The sequence below is a fragment of the Tripterygium wilfordii genome, chromosome 4, assembly GCF_013401445.1.
Source record: "Tripterygium wilfordii isolate XIE 37 chromosome 4, ASM1340144v1, whole genome shotgun sequence".
In the NCBI taxonomy this organism is placed as follows: domain Eukaryota; kingdom Viridiplantae; phylum Streptophyta; class Magnoliopsida; order Celastrales; family Celastraceae; genus Tripterygium; species Tripterygium wilfordii.
Genome location: NC_052235.1, coordinates 15958490 through 15979206, shown reverse-complemented (window position 1 = coordinate 15979206; position 20717 = coordinate 15958490). Strand labels below are relative to the sequence as shown.

Sequence of the window (20717 nt, the reverse complement as noted above, 5' to 3'; positions counted from 1 at the left end):
TTAGTTTTCTTAGTTAGATTGGTGGAAATGTGGAATGACATGTGAATGCCATTAAAATGTAGAGATGTAGATGCATGTATGTATATGCTTTAATTAATTTCTTCATTTATTATTCTTTTTACCATCATTTGATCTGCACAAGTGTCATTATTATCACTCACATGAAAGTTCATGCACTTCCACGAGAATCACAATCGGACAATTGTGGGTCCTCCCACTTTTACACGTAAGCAAACACATTTAATTATATTACATAAATAACCAAGTCCAAGATGATAGGAACCCATTAATACAAACATTAATTATAATTAATAAATTGAAAATCAATTAATATGTCTTTAATTAATTACAAGAATAAAATAAAAGCGTAGATAAACTCATAAATTAACAATATTTACATGTAAATTGAATAAATTAGAAGTAATCGAAATAATGAGGAACTTGATAAGGCTCATCTCTCTCTTTTTTGCTTAACTTTGGAAAGTAATTAGCCCTATTGATCTTGTAAAAACAACCATTTTTGGGTACCTCAGGAGGCTTAACTGACCTAATCAAAGCCCAGTTTACTCCTTTGAAGAATTCATGCCTCTTGATCTCAGCTGAACCCTTTAAGCTCCCAATTCTCTTCTTGGGATTCTTCACCAAAAGCTTGCTTATAAGGTCTTGAACTTTGACCATCTCTTCAACTTCTTTACTGCTACTAAAGCTTGCTGATGACATTCTTGGGAAGGTCAATGGTTTCTTGAGGATGTTAATTAGGGTTTTCTCATTGTTCTCACCCTTGAATGGTGTCCTTCCGTACAGCATTTCATACAAGAACACCCCAAAAGTCCACCAATCCACTGCACTACCATGTCCTTGTCCTGAAATCACCTCTGGTGCTAAGTACTCGTGGGTCCCAACGAATGACTTTGATTTTGCATTGATGGGTTCTGCCACTAACTCTATATCATAATTGACTTCATGATGATAATCACCATCATCATGATTGTTATCATGATCAATTTTTTCCGTGATTGTTGTTGTTGTAATTGTGGTGGTTCTCTTTTTCCTGGCTGAGAAACAAGAGAGGACAGGCTTCATGGGAGTAGTGCTATAGCGAGCACAAGAAGGAGTTGAACACTTGATCATTGCATGCTTAATGTCACTGATAATGGCTTCATCCATCTTGGTTCTCGACCTTAATAGCTTCGGAACGACGTCGCATTTGAAAGAGAGATCGAAATCTGTAAGCATAATGTGCCCATCTTCCCTTACCAACACATTCTCTGGCTTAAGGTCTCTGTAGACAATTCCCATCATGTGAAGATACTCTAAAGCTAATAAGGTCTCCGCAGCATAAAACCTGTACACACAAACATATATATATCTCATTTGATCTTAAACTTCGTGAAATATGCAATTAGAACTTCTAGGATAAACGATGTTTCACAGTGTGTGAAAATGATAAAGATGATCGATCAGCAGTTGGTATCTCAGCTGTTGAGCTAGACATATATGATTCAAGTAAATTTGTGGGTTCCACATGATACATATGAGATTCCGTGCTTACAATCTGGCAACTGGGATAGCTGGAATTCAGTTACAGGGATAACTAGAATCCAACTGCTGGGATCCCTATCATAATTGGTGTAGGAAAATACATACCTGGCAGAAGCAATGCTGAAGAGCTTGCTAGGTCGGCGCTGGCGAGCGGCGTACAAGTCACCACCAGGACAATACTCCATAACCAAGCAGGAGTAGTGAGAAGCATCAAACTCAGCATACAAAGTGGGAAGAAAAGGGTGGTCAAGCATTCCAAGAATCTCCTTCTCCATTTCAGCTCTTTGAAGCTTTTTCCTCACAGCAAGAGCCTCCCTGTCCACCACTTTCATGGCATAGAAACACTGAGGCAACCCCACCATTGGGTTCCTTATCTGGCAAAGATAGACGTTTCCTATGTCTCCGCTTCCTAGACGGCGAATGAGCCGGAAATGGTCCAGACCTACATGGCCTCTGGTTAATCGGAGGCGCTTCATGGCCTCCCAAGCGGCTTGGTTTGCTTTGTGAGGCTTGGGGGTGGTTTCAGCTGATGATGAAGCCACAGACACTGAGCTGCGGCGACTGCCGAAGCTGGTGTTGCTCATCCAGCTCCGACTGGAGTCTGGGACGGTTATGGAGGAGGAGGAGCTGCTGTCGTAGTCGGATTCATCTCTGGCTATGGATGCCATTGTTGGGGACAGACAGTAAAGTGTTTGTGTGTGAATGAGGAGGGTTTTCGGCTTTTTAAAGCATATAAGCTTTTATCAAACAAGGTAGGGGAAATTAAAGGAAGAGGAGGGGGGCCTCTAAATCTAATCCCTCATTTTGGTCTTCAATTGTTTTTAAAAAAAATTCTAAAAAATAAGATATAATAAGTATGCAATATTATGAATATAAAGGAAAAAAAGAAATCAAATTCATAGGATAAAAGACATGATGAATTTAAACTATATTTTTGAACATTTAGATGCGGTGGATATCATTCATTTCTTTTTTCATGATCAATTTTCAAATACATGATTCAACGACCAAAATTATGCATACTTGTCATTTATTATTTTTAAAAAATTTTAATAATATTTTGTGTCCAAAATGAGAAATTAGAGCGAGTCCTCCCAATCCCCAGGAAGGTTACAAAGTGATAGTACTTTTGTTTATTTTAAAGAATAATAACAGTTGATATATGAGATACACGTACGTACACCTAATGTTATTTTAGCCAATAAAAATATTAATAAAGATCCATGATTTCACGTGCATCATGGATCTTTATTAATATTTTTATTGGCTAAAATACCATTAGGTGAGATAGCCAAAAGAGAAATAAAGTCGTGCAGACCTGATGTATCCACGAGAAATAGATAAACCCAATACGGACAATATATATGGGTGGAATTTTAAACACACCCGAGTCGTGGAAGAATTGAAGCACTAAAAATCTAAAATCAACAAAGCTAAAAGGTTTATGGTACTTTGCGGATATATTTAGGCATGCTAACAGAATGTGACAACCAGTAGGTCCACCACATTTTGCTCTTTCACAACTCAGTGACATCCAGTAAGGAATGTCCAAAGCACATAACATGAGTGACACAATCTCGTATAAGGATTTGAATTAAGAAATAAACACACAATTATATAAGGATAATTTCTTAGCATGTGTTTTTTAAAAGAAAACTTCAGCAGAAGTGTGTGACTGAATTCAAAGCTCTGTTTTCAGTCTACCTGGTCAAACCCAATTAAGAATCGTTATTAAAGGTAATATTCAGTACTATATATATTTTACTATTTGTACCCCAAAATCAAAATCTTCTTCCCATAGTTCGTGGGATTTGGAGATATTCAATTTATATATATATATATATAGTTTGATTACATTCAGTGCTCCACTTTTGATCTGCAAGATGTTATCAATTTTCACTTTTGGTTGGTATTTCAGGCAGCAGACTCAGCAAGCAAAAGTTGCAGTAGTGTAGAGTACTAGGCAAGCATGCAGGAAGAATCAGAGCTCCATCACTTGCCCCATACATTCTTCTCCCAACCACCCACACCTTTCATTTTTATATATAAGATGGCCAAACTGAGACAGTGTTTCCACACAACCCATATTTCTTACTGCAGAAACGTACATTATTCAAAGAAGCAGCATAAAATTCAGCGAAATCATCTGACCAATACATAGACAAAATTGGATTTGGTTGCATATGTATGTTGTTGAGGAACCGAATATGAACCCTTTATGCTCTCAATATGGTCTGTCTTGGAGAACATATCATCATGGGCAGCTCCAAGACACTTTTTTTTCCTTCTTTATTGCTATATATATTGGTTTGAATGCTAGCCATTTTATGATATTTTAATCTGTCCCGCACATGCTTAATTCATGCTTGGTCAAGAATATTACATGACGAAACGTTGATTTTCTGCTAAAAATGCCCCATATCGACCAGACATATCACATACATATATATATAGCCTTAATTTGATTATCAAATATATATAGCATGGAATAGGTCATAAAGATATGGCAACATAAACATACATGTATTATTTGCTTGATCGGAGTTTTTGGATCTTTCCTCTCTTCTGTTCTGGGAAAGTCCCTATAAAAAGTCGAAACAATTTGGACTAAACTCTAACTCCTCCACTTCTAATCCCCACAAATCAGATTAACAATGCAGTTTGCAGAAAACTGATAAAGATCACCAGTGCAGGTATTTACAATTCCTAACTTCAATGCCCTCACTAAAAACTTAACCTCATGCTTATAAATACCATAATAACGAGGCATACAGCCACAAGGAAATAGGAAATAGTTTACAAGCAACAAAGCTTTAATTTCCTTTACCAGGAATCACTCAAGGTAGATATTCATAGCTCTAGCTAGCGACCGTCAATTCCTGAAAACGAAACTGTATTCAGAGATTGTTCTCGTCTTCTTCTGCTTGAACCAGCGCCTACCAAATTCAGAAGAGCATAAAATCCAGGTTGTTTCGGCGTTGGTAAGCTTTCTTCTTTGTTGCTAAGGAATGAAACCACATCAGACATGGTTGGCCTGTCATCTGCTTTTTCTTGACTACACAGTAGTCCTATTTGAATGCACAATGAAACTTCACTTTTTGAGCTCGACTCAACCAACCCTGGATGCAACAATTCCATGAATCTCCCATCCTTCCAAACCTCCCAGGCCTGTAACGATTGGTCCACGTTGTAACTTTAGAATGAAGACATAAAAGAGTATAAATAATAAACTAAATTGGGAGCTCAAAACTAAAACTAGTTTTTTTTCCCCACTCACATAACCTAGCAAGTTCAGATTGCTATCAGGGTCATTAAAGGCTGTGTTTCTTCTTCCACTCACTATCTCCAGTAAAATGACTCCAAAGCTGAATACATCAGATTTGGTCGAGAAAAGGCCATGGAGTGCGTACTCTGGAGACATATAACCACTGATTCCAGCATTTAAAAAAGAATAACGGTTAGAGAAAGTGCCCATGGTTATATAAATGAATGATATAGGCTGCTGGCAGTCACTTACTATGTTCCAACTATTCTTGACGTTTTCGTTCCTGATTGATTGTCACAGCATATTCTAGCCATTCCAAAATCCGATATTTTCGGGTTCATATAAGCATCCAGTAGTATGTTGCTGGTTTTCATGTCCCGGTGAATAATTTTTAGTCGAGAGTATTTATGAAGATAAAGAAGGCCTTGAGCAATCCCTTCCACAATGTGCAGTCGCTTTCTCCAATCTAGCAGGTGTTGCTTTGATGGATCTGCATTAGTTTCTTACTCAATCAATCAATTATGTAAAATCTACATTAACAAAAGGAGAATAAAAGGTATTCACACAAGGCAAGTCATACAAACCAAAAATGAAGGAATCCAAGCTTTTGTTTGGCATGTACTCATAGATTAAAATCTTTTCTTCTCCTCGAACACAATATCCTATTAGGTTAACAAGATTCCTGTGCTGAAGCTTCGAAATTAATTGCACCTCATTCTTGAACTCCTGCTGCCCTTGTCCCGAGTATTTAGAAAGCCTTTTGACCGCAATTTCATTTCCAAATAACATGCCCTGCAACAATGAGCAAATGTTGTATTATCTCAGTAGCCTTAACTTTGCATTACTATTCTTATTCGTAGAAGAAAATTCTATCATTGAAGAACAACACACATGATACCTTATATACTGATCCAAAACCACCCTCTCCAAGCTTATTTTGGTAAGAGAACTGATTAGTGGCAGCTTCAATTCTTGAGAAGCTGAACTCTGGTAAGTCATCGCAATCGTTCTTCGTGTCAAATTCATTTACGTTGTTAGAATCAAGAGTAGCATCTGAATAATCCTTAAACATTCCTGTCAGAGATTAAGTCAAGTTCAATTTTTTCAGGAACAATAAAGTATAGTCAATATGTGGTTAGACAGAGTACCTAAAAAATTGTGCTTTCTCCTTTGGACATAATAGAACCAGAAGATCAAACAGAACACTGTGGAGGAAACCACTGTCACTGGGACTATAATTGCCACCAAGAGCTTCCTCTTCCTTCCATTGTCTATGTTCCCAAACAAAGAAAAAATAAACGCATATATATTGGACATATAAACCCATAAACAATAGCAGAGTCATATCTTCAAGAAACAGCAACATAACTTAAGCTTTGGCTTTCGATATAATGATATTATACCTGACGTCTCAGGAGCATTTTCACGAACATAAATAGAGCTATTTCCAGTTCTGATTTTACTGAGAAGATCATTCATATCTCCATAGTAGAATTCACAAGAACCTCCATTGTCAACTGAAGAATATGCCGTGCATGAACAGTTATTCTTGCATATCAGCTCACAATCTCCATAACCAACAATTGCAGAAACTCTAGCAATCGACGAAATTTGCATTACCCCCCTGTGCTCGAAGAACCCATCTCCAGCATCACACATACTTGGCCTTGGTATCAAACATCCCTGGCTTTTGATGCCCAAGAAGTTAGTCGTGTCACACGGTGAATGACTCGCCCTTGTAATTCCCTCCTGCGACTTCCTGTACTCGATTATATCCCCATTTGAGTCCAGACCAAACCATGCCGAGGTGTTATTTCCTATATCGTTGAAGGTAAGATAAGCCTGTTCTGGCTTAGCTACCAAGCTGAAATTGAACCCCTCTGATGAATTCTGAAAGAAGAATTTGAAACTACTGCCATCCCATAGACCAACCGGTTGATAAACACCAGTACCTCTTCTCCAGACATTGAAAAGTGACTTATTAAACCTGTCCACGCCAAAAGTATAGGTTCCACTGCTTGGTACCGATGGACTTGACCATGACAGAATATACCAGGACTTCTTATTATTTGGGTCTGAGAATATATAGCCAATTTTCATCCCAGGGAGGTAAGTGTCTGTTGGGCAGTCAAAGCTTTGCCAGATAATCTTGCCATCATCATCTTCATCAAGTAGGACCAGATTTCCTGTATCTAGAATTTTTGCTCTGGTGTTGTTGGTTGTTGAAAGTGATCCAGTGTTTATGATCCAATTTGCAGAGGATTCCTCCACTATCACCAAGTTCCCGTCTCGCCTTATAGAGAGATAATCTGATGAATCCAAGATGTGATTGTCTCTGTTGGCAACCCAGACTGGTTTCCTCTCTTTGTCGTCCTTGAACCACACTCCCAAGTACTGATTCTCCCAGCCAGTGAAGCTGAAGAAACCCAACTCAAAAACATCACCCGCTGAGACCAACGTTTGGTTGTAGTACAAGGTTTCTCCTGGCCCGAGGCTGTCTTTTGCATGAATTGATGGTTGGATAAATAAACAGGAGAAGAAAACAAAAACCCAGACTTTTGTGTCTCTTTGTGAACTCATTTTGAAGGCTAATCATTCATTCCTTCACTCATTTCAAACATCAACTTTTTATCATTCCCTGAGCTAATTGAAAAAGAAATTACACCATAACACGCCATTGAATCACGATTTTATTATCTTTTGTTCAAACAGAGTCATACTTCTAAATGGTTTTTTAGACTGACCCAGGAAGAGACGAACATCTTAATTTGTTGAAGGTGATGTATGAGGCTATTACATTCTACATCAAAAAGACTTTTTTATCAAAGTATCTCTTTCACAAGACTTTGAAACTGCTCTTACCCTCTCTTACACATTAGAAGATGTTTACATTTATATATATAAAAATGTGATGTTTATATAAAAAAAAATTGTGTTAACTTTCCGTTATATATTTAGTTTTCGGTCCAATTTGCTTCAAGTATTTCCACCACGGGAAGTTCATAATATTTCACTGACAATAACAGTAACACTTTTTTAGGAAACCAAAGCACAGCTCATCAGATACCACTTTAATGGTAAAAAAAAATAATTCTAAAACCAAAACCAGACAGAAAACCATAAAACAAAAACGAATTAAAAATTTTCGTTTATTTCGGTTCCAATTTGATTTTGAACACCCCTACTTCTAATCTCCACAAATCATATTAACAAAACAGTTTGCATAAATTTTGTGTGTACAATTCAATAACTGAGATAAATGGGATACTAGCTGCTATGACTGGGATCCTATCATAACTGAACAAACTTGAACTGATAAAGATCACCGGTGCGTGTATTTACAAATCCCAACTTCAATGCCCTCACTAAAAACTTAACCGAATGCTTATAAATACCATAATAACAAGGCATAAAGCCATAAGGAAATACTTTAAAATCAACAAAGCTTTAATGTCCTTTACCAGGAATCACTCAAGGTAGAAATTCATAGCTGCTAGCGACCGTCAATTCCTGAAAACGAAACTGTATTGACAGATTGCTCTTGTCTTATTCTGCTTGAATCAGCGCCTCCCATATTCAGAAGAGCATAAAATCCAGGTTGTTTCGGCATTGGTAAGATTTCTTCTCTGTTGCTAAGGAATGAAACCACATCAGACATGGTTGGCCTGTCATCTGCATTTTCTTGGCTACACAGTAGTCCTATTTGAATGCACAATGAAACTTCACTTTTTGAGGTCGACTCAGCCAACCTTGGATGCAACAATTCCATGAATCTCCCATCCTTCCAAACCTCCCAGGCCTGTAATGATCGGTCCACATTGTAACTTTAGAATGAAGAGATAAAGAGTACAAATAATAAACTAAATTCGGAACTCAAAACTAAAACTAGTTTTTTTTTTCCCCACTTACATAGCCTAGTAAGTTCAGATTGCTATCAGGGTCATTAAAGGCTGTGTTTCTTCTTCCACTCACTATCTCCAGTAAAATTACTCCAAAGCTGAATACATCAGATTTTGTAGAGAAAAGGCCATGGAGTGCGTACTCTGGAGACATATAACCACTGATTCCAGCATTTGAAAAGGAGTAAGGGTTAAAGAGAAAGCGCCAATGGTTATATAAATGCTTTAGGTTGGCAGTCACTTACTATGTTCCGACTATCCTTGACGTTTTCCTTCCTGACTGATTGTCAAGGCAGATTCTAGCCATTCCAAAATCCGATATTTTCGGGCTCATAAAAGCATCCAATAGTATGTTGCTGGTTTTCAGGTCCCGATGAATAATTTTTAATCGAGAGTATTTATGAAGATAAAGAAGACCTTGAGCAATCCCTTCCACAATTTGCAGTCGCTGTATCCAATCTAGCAGGTGTTGCTTTGATGGATCTGCATTAGTTTCTTACTCAATCAATCAATTATGTAAAATCTAAATTAACAAAAAGAGAGGAATTCACATAAAGCAAGTGATACAAACCAAAAATGAAGGAATCCAAGCTTTTGTTTGGCATGTACTCATAGATTAAAATCTTTTCTTTTCTTCGAACACAATATCCTATTAGGTTAACAAGATTCCTGTGCTGAAGCTTCGAAATTAATTGCACCTCACTCTTGAACTCCTCCAGCCCTTGTCCCGAGTATTTAGAAAGTCTTTTGACTGCAATTTCATTTCCTAATAACATGCCCTGCAACAATGAGCAAATGCTAATTATTCCTCGTAATCATTCAATGAAGAGTAGTTCCTTAAATGCTGTATTATCTCAGTGGCCTTAACTTTGCATTTGTATTCTTGTAGAAGAAAATTCTATCATTGAAAAACAACACACATGATACCTTATATACTGATCCAAAACCACCCTGTCCAAGCTTATTTTGGTAAGAGAACTGATTAGTGGCAGCTTTAATTCTTGAGAAGCTGAACTCTGGTAAGTCATCGCAATCATTCGCGCCAAATTCATTTAGGTTGTTAGCATCAAGAGTTGCACCTTCATGGTCCTGTGATTTCCAAGGAAAACATTGCAAATTGCATTTCTTGCTTCTTTGACTTCCATACATGCCTGTCACAGATCAACTCAACTTCAATTTTCCAGGGACAATAAAGTATGTCAATATGTGGCTTAGACAGAGTACCTAAAAACTTGTGCTTTCTTCTTCGGAAATAATACAACCAGAAGATCAAACAGAACACTGTGGAGCAAACCACTGCCACTGGGACTATAATTGCCACCAAGAGCTTCCTCTTCCTTCCGTTGTCTAATTCCAAAACAAGCAAACAAAGAAAAAAAGGTACTTTTATATTGGAAAAAATATCATCAAGAAGCAGCAACAAAACTTAAGTTTTGGCTTTTGGTAGTATACCTGACGTCTGAGAACCATTTTCACGAACATAAATAGAGCTATTTCCAGCGTTCATTTTGCTGACAAGATCATTCATATCTCCATAGTAGAATTCACAAGAACCTCCATCATCAACTGAAGAATATGCCATGCATGAACAATTATTCTTGCATATCAGCTCACAATCTCCATAACCAACAGTTGCAGAAACTGTAGCAATTGACGAAATTTGCTTTACCCCCCTGTGCTCAAAGAACCCATCTCCAGCATCACACATACTTGGCCTTGGTATCAAACATCCCTGGCTATTGATTCCCAAGGAGTTACTCGTATCACACGGTGAATGAATCTCCCTTGTTATTCCCTCCTGCAACTTCCTGTACTCGATTATATACCCATTTGAGTCCAGAGCAAACCATGCCGAAAAGTTATCTCCCATATTGTTGAAGGTAAGATAATCCTCTTGGGGATTAGATACCAAGCTGAAATTGAACCCCTCTGATGAATTCTGAAAGAAGAATCTGAAACTACTGCCATCCCCTAGACCAACCGGTTGATAAACACCAGTACCTCTTCTCCCGACATTGAAAAGTGACTTATTAAACCTGTCCACGCCAAAAGCATAGGTTCCACTGCTTGGTACCGATGGACTTGACCATGACAGAAGAAACCAGGATTTCTTATTATTTGAGTCTGAGTTTGAATAGCCAATTTTCATCCCAGGGAGGTAAGTGTCTGTTGGGTAGTCAAAGCTTTGCCATATAATCTTGCCATCATCATCTCCATCAAGTAGGACCAGATTTCCTGTATCTAGAATTTTTGCTATGGTGTTGTTGGTTGTTGAAAGTGATCCAGAGTTTATGATCCAATTTGCAGTGGATTCGTCCACTATCACCAAGTTCCCGTCTCGCCTTATAGAGAGATAATCTGATGAATCCAAGATGTGATTGTCTCTGTTGGCAACCCAGACTGGTTTCTTGTCTTTGTCGTCTTTGAACCATACTCCCAAGTACTGATTCTCCCAACCAGTGAAGCTGAAGAAACCCAACTCAAAAACATCACCCGCTGAGACCAACGTTTGGTTGTAGTACAAGGTTTCTCCTGGCCCGAGGCTGTCTTTTGCATGAATTGATGGTTGGATAAAGAAACAGGAAAAGAAAACTGAAACCCAGACTGTTATGTCTCTTTGTGAACTCATTTTGAAGGCTAATCATTCGTTCCCTCATTTCATACAGCAACTTTTATCTCTCCGTGAGTTAATTGAAAAGAAAAGTACATCATAGCACGCCATTGAATGACAATAGTATTGAAAAGTAATAATTTTAAATAACGTTTTGACTGACCACTGGAAGAGAGGAACATTCATTTGTCAAAGTCAAAGGTGATTTATGAAGCTACTAGAAGAAGCAAAAATGATAATGATTATCATCAGGCTTTGTACCAAAAACAATTCATGGTCGACTATATAAATCTATGCAAAAAATTGTTGAAATTCACATGTACCCTTCTGCAGTTCATTTCCAAAAGTTACAGTCTCAGCTAACCCTATACAGTCAACATCCTCTGTTATGCACTTCTATTAATTCTCAATGTGATGGAAACAAAAGTAAAACAAAAAATGGACTGAGAGAGACTTATTCCTGAAATCCGAAGGAACTAGCAAAAGGGGGCATATCATTTATCAATATAATTCCTTACACTACAATGTTACTCTTTACAAATAAAATAAATTGTAGAAGATATTATACAGCAAAAGACAATAATGCAGAAGAAGGCGACAAAGAGACAGAAAGTTGAGTACATAACCTGAAATTCTAGAAATGCTCATTAGTAGAAATAATTCTAGACCCCATATGCCACTATATCAAGGAGTGCTCTGACCCAAGTCACATAAAGCTTCATTTGATTCACAGAATGGAAACACGACAATACACCTTCTCAAGTCTTATCTTTATGAGCTTTAGCTTTCTCAATGGACTCCATGGCTTCTTCAAATGATTTCTGCACAGAAACAAATGTCTGAGAGTTTGGCAATTTTTACCAGCTGTTATTTCTTTAGATTACATACACGCAAACAAAGATCCAAGGGAGAAACGAAAGGCGTAATCACAAGATGTCCATCTTTCTTCAGATTAACCCATCTGTAGCTTACATGGGTGAATATGTGTATCAGTTACATCATATTAAAGCCCACAAAGTGCCTGTAATCAGGTACTCGTATGCTTCCAACATCCGTCATTTATTCTTTGAAAAAAAGCTAAACGATGGGAAGTAATCCTTAGATGCATGCAAATGACAAAGAGGTTACAAAAAGAGTAGATCTCATACTCCTAAGTCTTATTTGTTCCTTAGTAGGAGTGTAAGCAGCTTTACAAGGAAAGTTCGTATGCTACACATGGGCAAGAATTATGCTAGAAAACATCCCTTTTTATGTGCCAACATTTGTGCAGCACCAATTTACACTTGGGTTTTGGGTGGCTGCTGTAGTAATAACTACAGCAGCCCCCGCTGTAGCCCTTTTTTGGGCTGGAAATATTTTTATTTTTATTTTGAAAAATTATATATGTGTAGTATTCGGAGTAACGATTCTAACGATATATTTTTTGTTCGAAACAAAAATCAAATTTAACATAAAAAATGCATAACAATTCTAAACCGTTGAATATAAACTCAAAACATTCGATGTTTCGATCGCGATGAATTTAATTTTTGTTTCGAACAAAAAATATGTCGATGGAATCGTTACTCCGAATACTACACATATATGATTTTTAGAAAATAAATAAAAAAAAATTTATCCCTCAAAAGGGCTACAGCGGGGGCTGCTGTAGTTATTACTACAGCAGCCCCCTACATCTCTTCACACTTCATCTTAGACTTTATGGTATGATTCATATATGCTACTTCTAATCAAAGAAAAAAAATAACAAACTTAAGTTTCTAACTTTCAAGATGATGTATGACTAGAGAAATCACAATTTGAATTATAAGTTATGCAAAGATCCTATAGCACAGTAGCAAAGGCACCAAGAAGATAGAGTTGAGTCAACAGTCACACTTCGAAAAATAAACCAAAATAAAGAAATTACATAAATATTCACAATCAGCAAACGTACCCCAGAGTTACGCATTTGCCATAGGGCCTTCCCACTCGCATCGACCATAAAAATCCCACCAAACAAGGCACTGCAAATAAGATTAAGTGTCAAAAACAACTCATAAACCACTTCCGTAATGAGATAAATTGAATTAGACGACCGTCGGAATAGTATGTAATTCTTATCATGACAACTTCACCTTTTATATTTAAATATTATAATTCTAACATACGAAAACTTAATTAGAGTGGACGATACTGATAAGTTCCATGTTCATTTGATGGTAAACAATTTTAAGTTCCTAAGATCAGCGTGACATCTCAAGATCGGAAAGAAGTTGAAGGTTAAGAACAAACAACATCCAACTCATCCCCATAAATTGGGCTTAAGAGGTACCCCATAAGCTACTTAAGGAAACAACAATAATAAAATTATATAGGATGAACCATGGACTAAAAAGTTTGATAACCCTACCCCTTGTTATTACTCTCCCTATTCTGGATAGTTCATTGGAAAAGGAAGCCCACTAACGGGGCATTTGGTTGGCATTTTGATGGGGGAATGAGGCGAGCCGAGGGTGAGAATAACTCATTCCCCCGTTTGGTTGAGTTTGGGAGGGTGGAATCCCACCCTCATTCCCTCCTAATGGAGATTAGCCAAGTTCACAAAAATGGTGAGATTGGCTAATCTCCACAAGTGAGAACGAGTTTGATACTCAAAAGACTATTATACCTCTTATTAAGAAGTAATCACAACCATTAAATTAATCTATTCTTATTTTTATGTACAAAAAAAGGGTAGTATCAATTAAAATTGTAACACTCATGCTCACTCTTCATTTCATACCAAACATGGTAATGTTCATCTCACACTCATCTCATACTCACCTTAAGCTTGCCTCGCACTCACACTCACACTCATTGGATTAGCAACCAAATGCCCCGTAAGTGTTTTATCCAATACCATTCCTAGAAGAGGGAGACTGATCTTCAAAACTAGCCTTTCCATCATAGAACCAAAGTTCAACAGTACGTGACAAGGAAGAACCATTCTTTATAATCATAAATCAATTGATTCTCCAAGCCACTCTCAGTGAAATTTTCACCAACATTCAGTGCATGCAAGTGATTTATCAAGCCTAACTCTTGCATCCTAAAAATAGGAAGGAAACCGCATGGCGAAAGAAAGTTTAATAAATCACAGCCATCAATAGATCAAATTATTCACCAAACGACCCTTAAGGTATTTTCACGAAAAATCCAATAGAGAAAGTACCCGGCGAAGATGGCATTGAGAAGAAAGGCACGCGGGGTGATTAAGCGAAGCGCAATCCCCAACTTGTAGAGCAATCCTTCAGAGGTCGCATGTCTATAAGTTTGACGATGATTATAGTTATTGTCGTAATAGCCATATCCATATGTGGAGGAGGTGGAGGCAGTAGACTGAGATTGAACGCGATCGTAATAGGATCGCTTGCTGTCATCGATAAGGAACTGATAAGCCTCGGAGAGTTGCTTGAATTTGATGGCAGCAGCGTCCCTGACGGCCTTGGAGGATTGGGAGTGTTTGTCAGGGTGGAATTCCAGAGCTAATCTCCTAAAAGCTTCCTTTATTTCTTTTTTGCTTGCGTTTCGTTCCAGACCCAATTCCTTGTAGTGATCCATCTTCTCCTCTTTGAAGAAAATACAGATTTTCTAGGTGCGAGCCTCCAGATAGAAGAGATCGTGAGCCCGAAACCGAGAAGGGGACTGACGTCGTGGCCATGTCTGTCTTCACATGTTCTTTCATAGTTTTTAACTCGGTAATAATGGGCCGGGCCGAATTCTTTGTTGGGATCAGGCTCTGCCCGTTCTCATATTTACTAGGCCTGGGCTTTGTTGGGGTCGTCAAACCTTCAATGCTCGGCCCACCATATGCAGAAACCAGCGGCCACTAGAAATCCTCCACGTCACAGGTTCTACGAACTTTATTGTAGTCTCGATCACGCGGGACGCGACCTGGAAAGCCCCCATTTCTTGTTTTCTGGGGTATAGGAGAGTCTCTCGCAGTATTTGTTCTTTGCTTCTCGATTGAAAATGGCCGCAACTTTCTTCAAGAGACTCGCTAAGGCCACTCCGATTGCATTCAACAATGCATTTGGAGGCCAATCAAGTTCCAGTTTCACTGGCTTCCGCGTTCCCTTTGGAGCAATGGCAGCAGTCTCTGGTGGGATCTCTTATTTCTACTACTTTTCCTCCCCGAACTTGGTAAATTCTCTAATCTGATTTTATGTTAGTTTCGCCCTTATTGATCGTTTGTGTAACGTGGACTAGTGGATATATCCACGCGTTTGTTATTTTCCCTGGAAAGTGGCATACTCAACTTTGTTTTTTAATTTCTGGGATTTTTTTTTGATGATTGAGAGTATTGTTGGAGGTTTACATTGCGTATTATCGATTATTTTATATTAAATACAGCTTTGATTGTGAATTTCTCGCTCCTTGTTATGAATAATCTTATGTTTAATTTGGGTTTTAGACAGTGAGTATCGATGGGGAGTAATGGTATGTCCAGTAAATATGTGGTACGAAGTTCATTTTTATGATATGTGATAAGATTGTTAGTTGGCATACATGTTGATGATCATATGCTTCATTTGAGTAGATTTTATTAGTTTGAGTATGCTTGATCTGATTTGTTATTTCTACGTGCAATTTGGAATAATTTATTTTATACTTGGGTTGGGCAGTAAATTGAGTAACAAGTTTGTTCGTGCATGTTCGTGTTTTCCATTATCTGTCTATCTAGCAGTTTGATTTTAGTGCATATGGGAGCTCAAATATTGTTATGATATTCATCACAGGTTCATCTAGATCAAATCAATGAACAGCCAGGCCCAAAAATTGGTGAGTGCCTCTCTCCCTTTGTTACTCTGAAGAAAATAAAAGTTATTGAGGGAAATCTTTAAGAAATTTAATCATCAGACTACTTCAGTAGTTAAATTATATTCATAGATGATTGTTATATGATATTGGAAAACAATAAGTAAGAAAAATGTAGTTATTATTTGGATGTTGATAATCTTAAATACTTTCAATTTGAGAACTTACTCGAAATTACACTGTTCATCCATACCTTCATATCGTACTGGCATAATATTAAGGTATTTTCATGTGTTTCCAGCTCTCAGTCCAGATAAATGGGTTGAATTTAAATTACAAGACACTGCAAGGGTTAGTCACAATTCTCAGTTGTTCAGGTATACTCTCTGTGCTCATTTGGTTTCTGACACTTTGTTGCGACTTGCGTATCAGTCTTATAGAACTTGCATATTTCTCATACTTTCTAAGGTTATAACAAACCAAGTTTCTAGAACTTAACTTTCACTTCCCTGTATTACCTTTTAAGATTTCTGAACTTTATCGGAGAATATGTTATATAACAATGCAATGCTCATTTATGCAAAATTGGAAATTAATCCCGAACATTTGTTTGGCTTTTGACGATGGGCCCATATGGCAATATATATTTGCCTTTGAAGGGTGTTTGTCTTAAATGTTGTCCTGCAAAAAAATATTTCCTTGGACATATTTTCCAGTATTCTGAAATGCAGACAAGAAAATGGCGACTAGGGTAGGTTAAATGGTGAAATTATCTCGAAACTATGTATTGGACAGAATTCCACTTAAATAATGGGATTTCTTATATTCTTTATTGGTAATAGACATTTTACTGCCTTCAAATGCACAAATTATATAACTTCAAGTTTAGTATTGAAGTAAGTACTTGTCAAGCGCTCATTTAGAAGTGCTAACTTTCAATGTAAGCTTCAATAATTTTGTTCAGAGTGACTTATGGGCAATTTTCCTCTTCTGATAGATTTTCATTTGATCCCACTGCCAAGTTGGGTTTAGACATCGCTTCGTGCATCCTTACAAGGTACTGATGGAGAAGCTTGCCACTTTAGTGAAAATTTGAATTTGTGGAATTAAGATGAACTTTCTAATGGTTTGACAATGTGGCCACTACATTCTTTTGTGCTTTTGATGGCAGGGCTCCAACAGAACTAGATCCTGAAGGAAAAACGAAATATGTCATACGGCCGTGAGTGGTTTTCTTCAGATTCTAAAATGCTCAATCAATTGCTTTTGTCTTTTTCCTTTTTGTTTCCTGATATTGCATCTAAAGTTGTTTTTGTTCTTTCTATTGTATTATTATATGGTGAGGGGTCATTTTCTTGGAGTGCTTATCCACTTTCTACTATACATACTTCCATGTCCTGTATTTGCATGCGAACCAGACATCATTTGTTTTTATAATTCAGTAGATATTTTTTTCCGACTATGAAGTAAGGGAAACTACTTGGCAACTATGCTGAGCAACTTGTAGAGATAATGCACTTGTAAGTTTTCACAGAGGCCATTAAATTGGTTATATTTTGTTTCGATTTTTAAGTATGTCAATTTTGGAGTTGGATTAAACAAAAGCCATTGGAATTAATAAATGACCGTGTATCTAAAATACTGATATCATGTTTTTCACTTCTCATGAATAATAACATTTTCCTGCGTCTTAAAATTCAGTTAATGGATCATCATAGAAATTGAGAACTTTAAGTGGATGATGTTATGACATTATACAATGCTTACTTTTGCCTCAGTTACTAAATTAAGTTCTATAGATTGGGTTCGATCATATATTATAGCCTCTGACATAAAAGATGAGAATTTGAAAATGAAATTTAATTGGGTGATACTTGCAGTGAATGTGATGTTCTGTAGTGATCACATGATGCTCCCTTTGTTTCCATGTCCTGTGTTCTCCTTCATTCTCTATACCGTAACCCTGAAGTGATCCCACGGTGCATACTTGATAATTTATATGCAGATATACGCCTATATCAGATCCAGATGCTAAGGGATACTTTGACCTTTTAATTAAGGTATTGCTGTCATTACAGGGCCTACTTTTTTTTTTTATTATTTCTTTTATGTCTAGTCCTTTCATTACGTGCTGCTCATCAGTTGAATTTATTTTGTCCGTTCTGGTCAAAACTATTTCAGGTGTATCCAGAAGGGAAAATGAGTCAACATTTTGCTAGCTTGAAGCCTGGCGACGTCGTTGAAGTGAAAGGGTAGATTAACTACAAGTATCAGCGGTGATGGTATTTTATACTGTAATAAGCATTTAATTCATTTATTTCTTTCAGGCCCATTGAGAAGCTAAGATACTCTCCAAATATGAAGAAACACATTGGCATGGTAAGAGCTTGTTATCGTGAAATCAAACCTAATATGTAGGAGAAAATGAAGTTAATTGGGACAGTATACTGTAACGAGTAGATATAGTATGCAGGCTACTCTATATTTAATGAAAATGGTACGGCAAAATTTTTAATACTTGTCCTTTGCGCAAAGTACCATTGTTGGTCAATGGCATCGCTAAGATGTGCTTTTAAGATAAGTCGTTTCTTTTACTTCCAACAAACATATTATCATACTTGTTTCATTAGCACTCCTTGACTAGTATATTTTTCTATCTTCAATTTCTACCTTAAGCATATTGTAATTTCTTTGGAAGATTAGTTGTCATAACACATTACCTTGTCCTATTTCAGTCAATTCCGTATCTGCTTTATCTAAAGCGTACTTGTGTATTCTATCACTCAGATTGCAGGAGGCACAGGCATTACTCCAATGCTTCAGGTAGTTGAGGCCATATTGAAGAATCCGGATGACAACACTCGGGTAAGTTTTCCATTCAAACAACAGAAGAGGTCTTTTCTCAATGGTTATGTCTCTTTTTTCTCTCTATATTTTCACTTTGAATTTGCCATTATTTGACAACGATTCATCAGTGGGCCAAACATAAATGCAGTCGGTTATTGTGTCCTATTCTTTTAATTGATATATATGGACCTTTGTTGCAAATGCATAAAAATCAGTCAATTTGTTGTGGATGAACTATGTTTGATGGTTTTTGATGTTAATTTATTTAAATAAATGAGTGTAAATTCTTTTTAACATTTCTTATAACAGGTGTCGTTGCTTTATGCCAATGTCTCTCCAGATGACATACTGCTTAAACAGAAGCTTGACTCACTTGCTGCCAGCCATCCAAATTTTAAGGTACCATTTACCTCAGCGTTTAGACACTGAGCTTTGTTGAAAAGACTTTTTGTTCAGATGGTAACAGCTTATTTTATATGAGAAAAAAACCAGGTATTCTACACTGTAGACAATCCATCAAAGAACTGGAGAGGAGGTGCAGGTTACATATCAAAGGATATGGTTATGAAAGGCTTACCAAGTCCTAGCGATGATACCCTTATCCTTGTAAGTATACACTTTGTTAGTTGTGTATATATGTGTGTGTGTGTGTGTGTGTGTATTGTGTTTGGGTACTGTTTTTTTCTTTGGATATTATGTCTAGCAATTAAACAAACATATTTATCACCCTGTCAATCTGCACCTATAGTTTTTTAATCAAAGAACTTTAGGACCTCTTGATCTATTTATGGGGAACCAGAATGAGGTCTTGGAAAAGAGTTGATGTTAGAGAAGTTCAACCCAATTAATGAAATTATCCGCATGAGTCCATGACATTGTAATCAGAAAAATCTTGGTTAGGGCACAGAAGTTGTGAATTGCCAATTTAGTTGGAAAGTGTGGCTCCAAGCTGCTTATGTTAGCCTGTTTGAATTTACTCACAAACATTTAGTATTTCTGGAAAAACTATGAGATTTTCTACTGATTTAACTCAATAACCTTACATTCCGTGTGTCCAACCTGTTCAGGTCTGTGGTCCTCCTGGAATGATGAAACATGTATGTGGTGACAAGGCTAAAGACTGGTCCCAAGGGGAGGTGTGGAACAGCATCTACTGTAATCTTCTTTGTCAATGAACCATGGACATGTTATAAACTCTTAATGTGTTATCTTTGTTGCTTTGTTGCAGCTCACAGGCACACTTAAAGAAGTCGGTTATACTGAGCAAATGGTTTACAAATTCTAATTGGCAGAAGCATTGTCACTGGTTATATTCAACTAAAACATTGTGCAATAAAAGTTTTTACTTGAAATCCAGAATATCATCCACTTTCTGATATGTATTCATTTTTCCTGTTGGAGAAACATAGAACTTTTGTCTTTCAGCACTTTTGTTCATGTCTTGGGGAGATTATTTTAGAAGAATCTTCTCCTTAGTTTATAGTTCTCAAATTCCATGTTCATGTTCTTGTTTGAATATTTCGTAGGCGTGGAGAAAAAATCACATTTTTTATCTGAATAGCTCAAGTGTCATATTTTAATATTTGGTAGAGGTTGAGAAAAAATATCACGTTTTATCTTAATAGCTCAAGTGTCATCTTTTACTAAAAATTATGTGTGTGAGAGTCTAACGGTTCAAGTTTGGGCTCATTATATTATGTATTACGAAAAAAAAGATTATATCTTCCATTTTCTGGGTATATTTCGTTCAATATCGTCTGGGCTTTAAATACAA

The 20717-nt window shown here is 37.0% G+C and overlaps 5 protein-coding genes across 8 annotated transcripts; 1 reads left to right on the top strand and 4 right to left on the bottom strand.

Annotated features, from left to right (window-relative positions):
• Positions 1 to 347: 347 nt before the first annotated feature.
• On the bottom strand, positions 348 to 2254 carry LOC119995893 (protein kinase PINOID 2-like). Its single transcript, XM_038842364.1, has 2 exons — positions 1648 to 2254; positions 348 to 1345 (listed from the first exon to the last, which is right to left on the bottom strand). Exons 1-2 carry the CDS (start codon positions 2208 to 2210, stop codon positions 415 to 417), a joined length of 1494 nt encoding a protein of 497 aa, XP_038698292.1. The 5' UTR covers positions 2211 to 2254; the 3' UTR covers positions 348 to 414.
• A 1792-nt stretch (positions 2255 to 4046) lies between these two features.
• Positions 4047 to 7805, bottom strand: LOC119995892 (receptor-like serine/threonine-protein kinase SD1-8). 3 transcript variants are annotated; one of them, XM_038842361.1, is made up of 7 exons: positions 6211 to 7805; positions 5956 to 6078; positions 5706 to 5881; positions 5392 to 5599; positions 5060 to 5297; positions 4820 to 4970; positions 4047 to 4710 (listed from the first exon to the last, which is right to left on the bottom strand). In XM_038842361.1, exons 1-7 carry the CDS (start codon positions 7385 to 7387, stop codon positions 4405 to 4407), a joined length of 2379 nt encoding a protein of 792 aa, XP_038698289.1. In that variant the 5' UTR covers positions 7388 to 7805; the 3' UTR covers positions 4047 to 4404. The 3 variants fall into 3 exon arrangements, with proteins under 3 accessions (XP_038698289.1, XP_038698290.1, XP_038698291.1); XM_038842362.1 differs by having other exon boundaries at positions 5706 to 5860; XM_038842363.1 differs by lacking the exon at positions 5956 to 6078.
• Positions 7806 to 8013: 208 nt separating this feature from the next.
• Positions 8014 to 11643, bottom strand: LOC119995891 (G-type lectin S-receptor-like serine/threonine-protein kinase At1g67520). Of its 2 annotated transcripts, XM_038842359.1 has the most exons (7): positions 10159 to 11643; positions 9931 to 10053; positions 9634 to 9857; positions 9278 to 9485; positions 8952 to 9189; positions 8717 to 8867; positions 8014 to 8606 (listed from the first exon to the last, which is right to left on the bottom strand). In XM_038842359.1, exons 1-7 carry the CDS (start codon positions 11333 to 11335, stop codon positions 8301 to 8303), a joined length of 2427 nt encoding a protein of 808 aa, XP_038698287.1. In that variant the 5' UTR covers positions 11336 to 11643; the 3' UTR covers positions 8014 to 8300. The 2 variants fall into 2 exon arrangements, with proteins under 2 accessions (XP_038698287.1, XP_038698288.1); XM_038842360.1 differs by lacking the exon at positions 8014 to 8606 and having other exon boundaries at positions 8720 to 8850.
• Positions 11644 to 11794: 151 nt separating this feature from the next.
• On the bottom strand, positions 11795 to 15011 carry LOC119995897 (chaperone protein dnaJ 72). The gene is made up of 3 exons (XM_038842366.1): positions 14511 to 15011; positions 13254 to 13323; positions 11795 to 12138 (listed from the first exon to the last, which is right to left on the bottom strand). Exons 1-3 carry the CDS (start codon positions 14897 to 14899, stop codon positions 12076 to 12078), a joined length of 522 nt encoding a protein of 173 aa, XP_038698294.1. The 5' UTR covers positions 14900 to 15011; the 3' UTR covers positions 11795 to 12075.
• Positions 15012 to 15220: 209 nt separating this feature from the next.
• LOC119995895 (NADH-cytochrome b5 reductase-like protein) lies at positions 15221 to 20501 on the top strand. The gene is made up of 13 exons (XM_038842365.1): positions 15221 to 15481; positions 16078 to 16120; positions 16398 to 16473; positions 17094 to 17153; positions 17268 to 17318; positions 18102 to 18156; positions 18278 to 18348; positions 18424 to 18475; positions 18884 to 18961; positions 19253 to 19342; positions 19436 to 19549; positions 20011 to 20079; positions 20172 to 20501. Exons 1-13 carry the CDS (start codon positions 15311 to 15313, stop codon positions 20226 to 20228), a joined length of 987 nt encoding a protein of 328 aa, XP_038698293.1. The 5' UTR covers positions 15221 to 15310; the 3' UTR covers positions 20229 to 20501.
• The last annotated feature ends 216 nt before the right edge of the window (positions 20502 to 20717 follow it).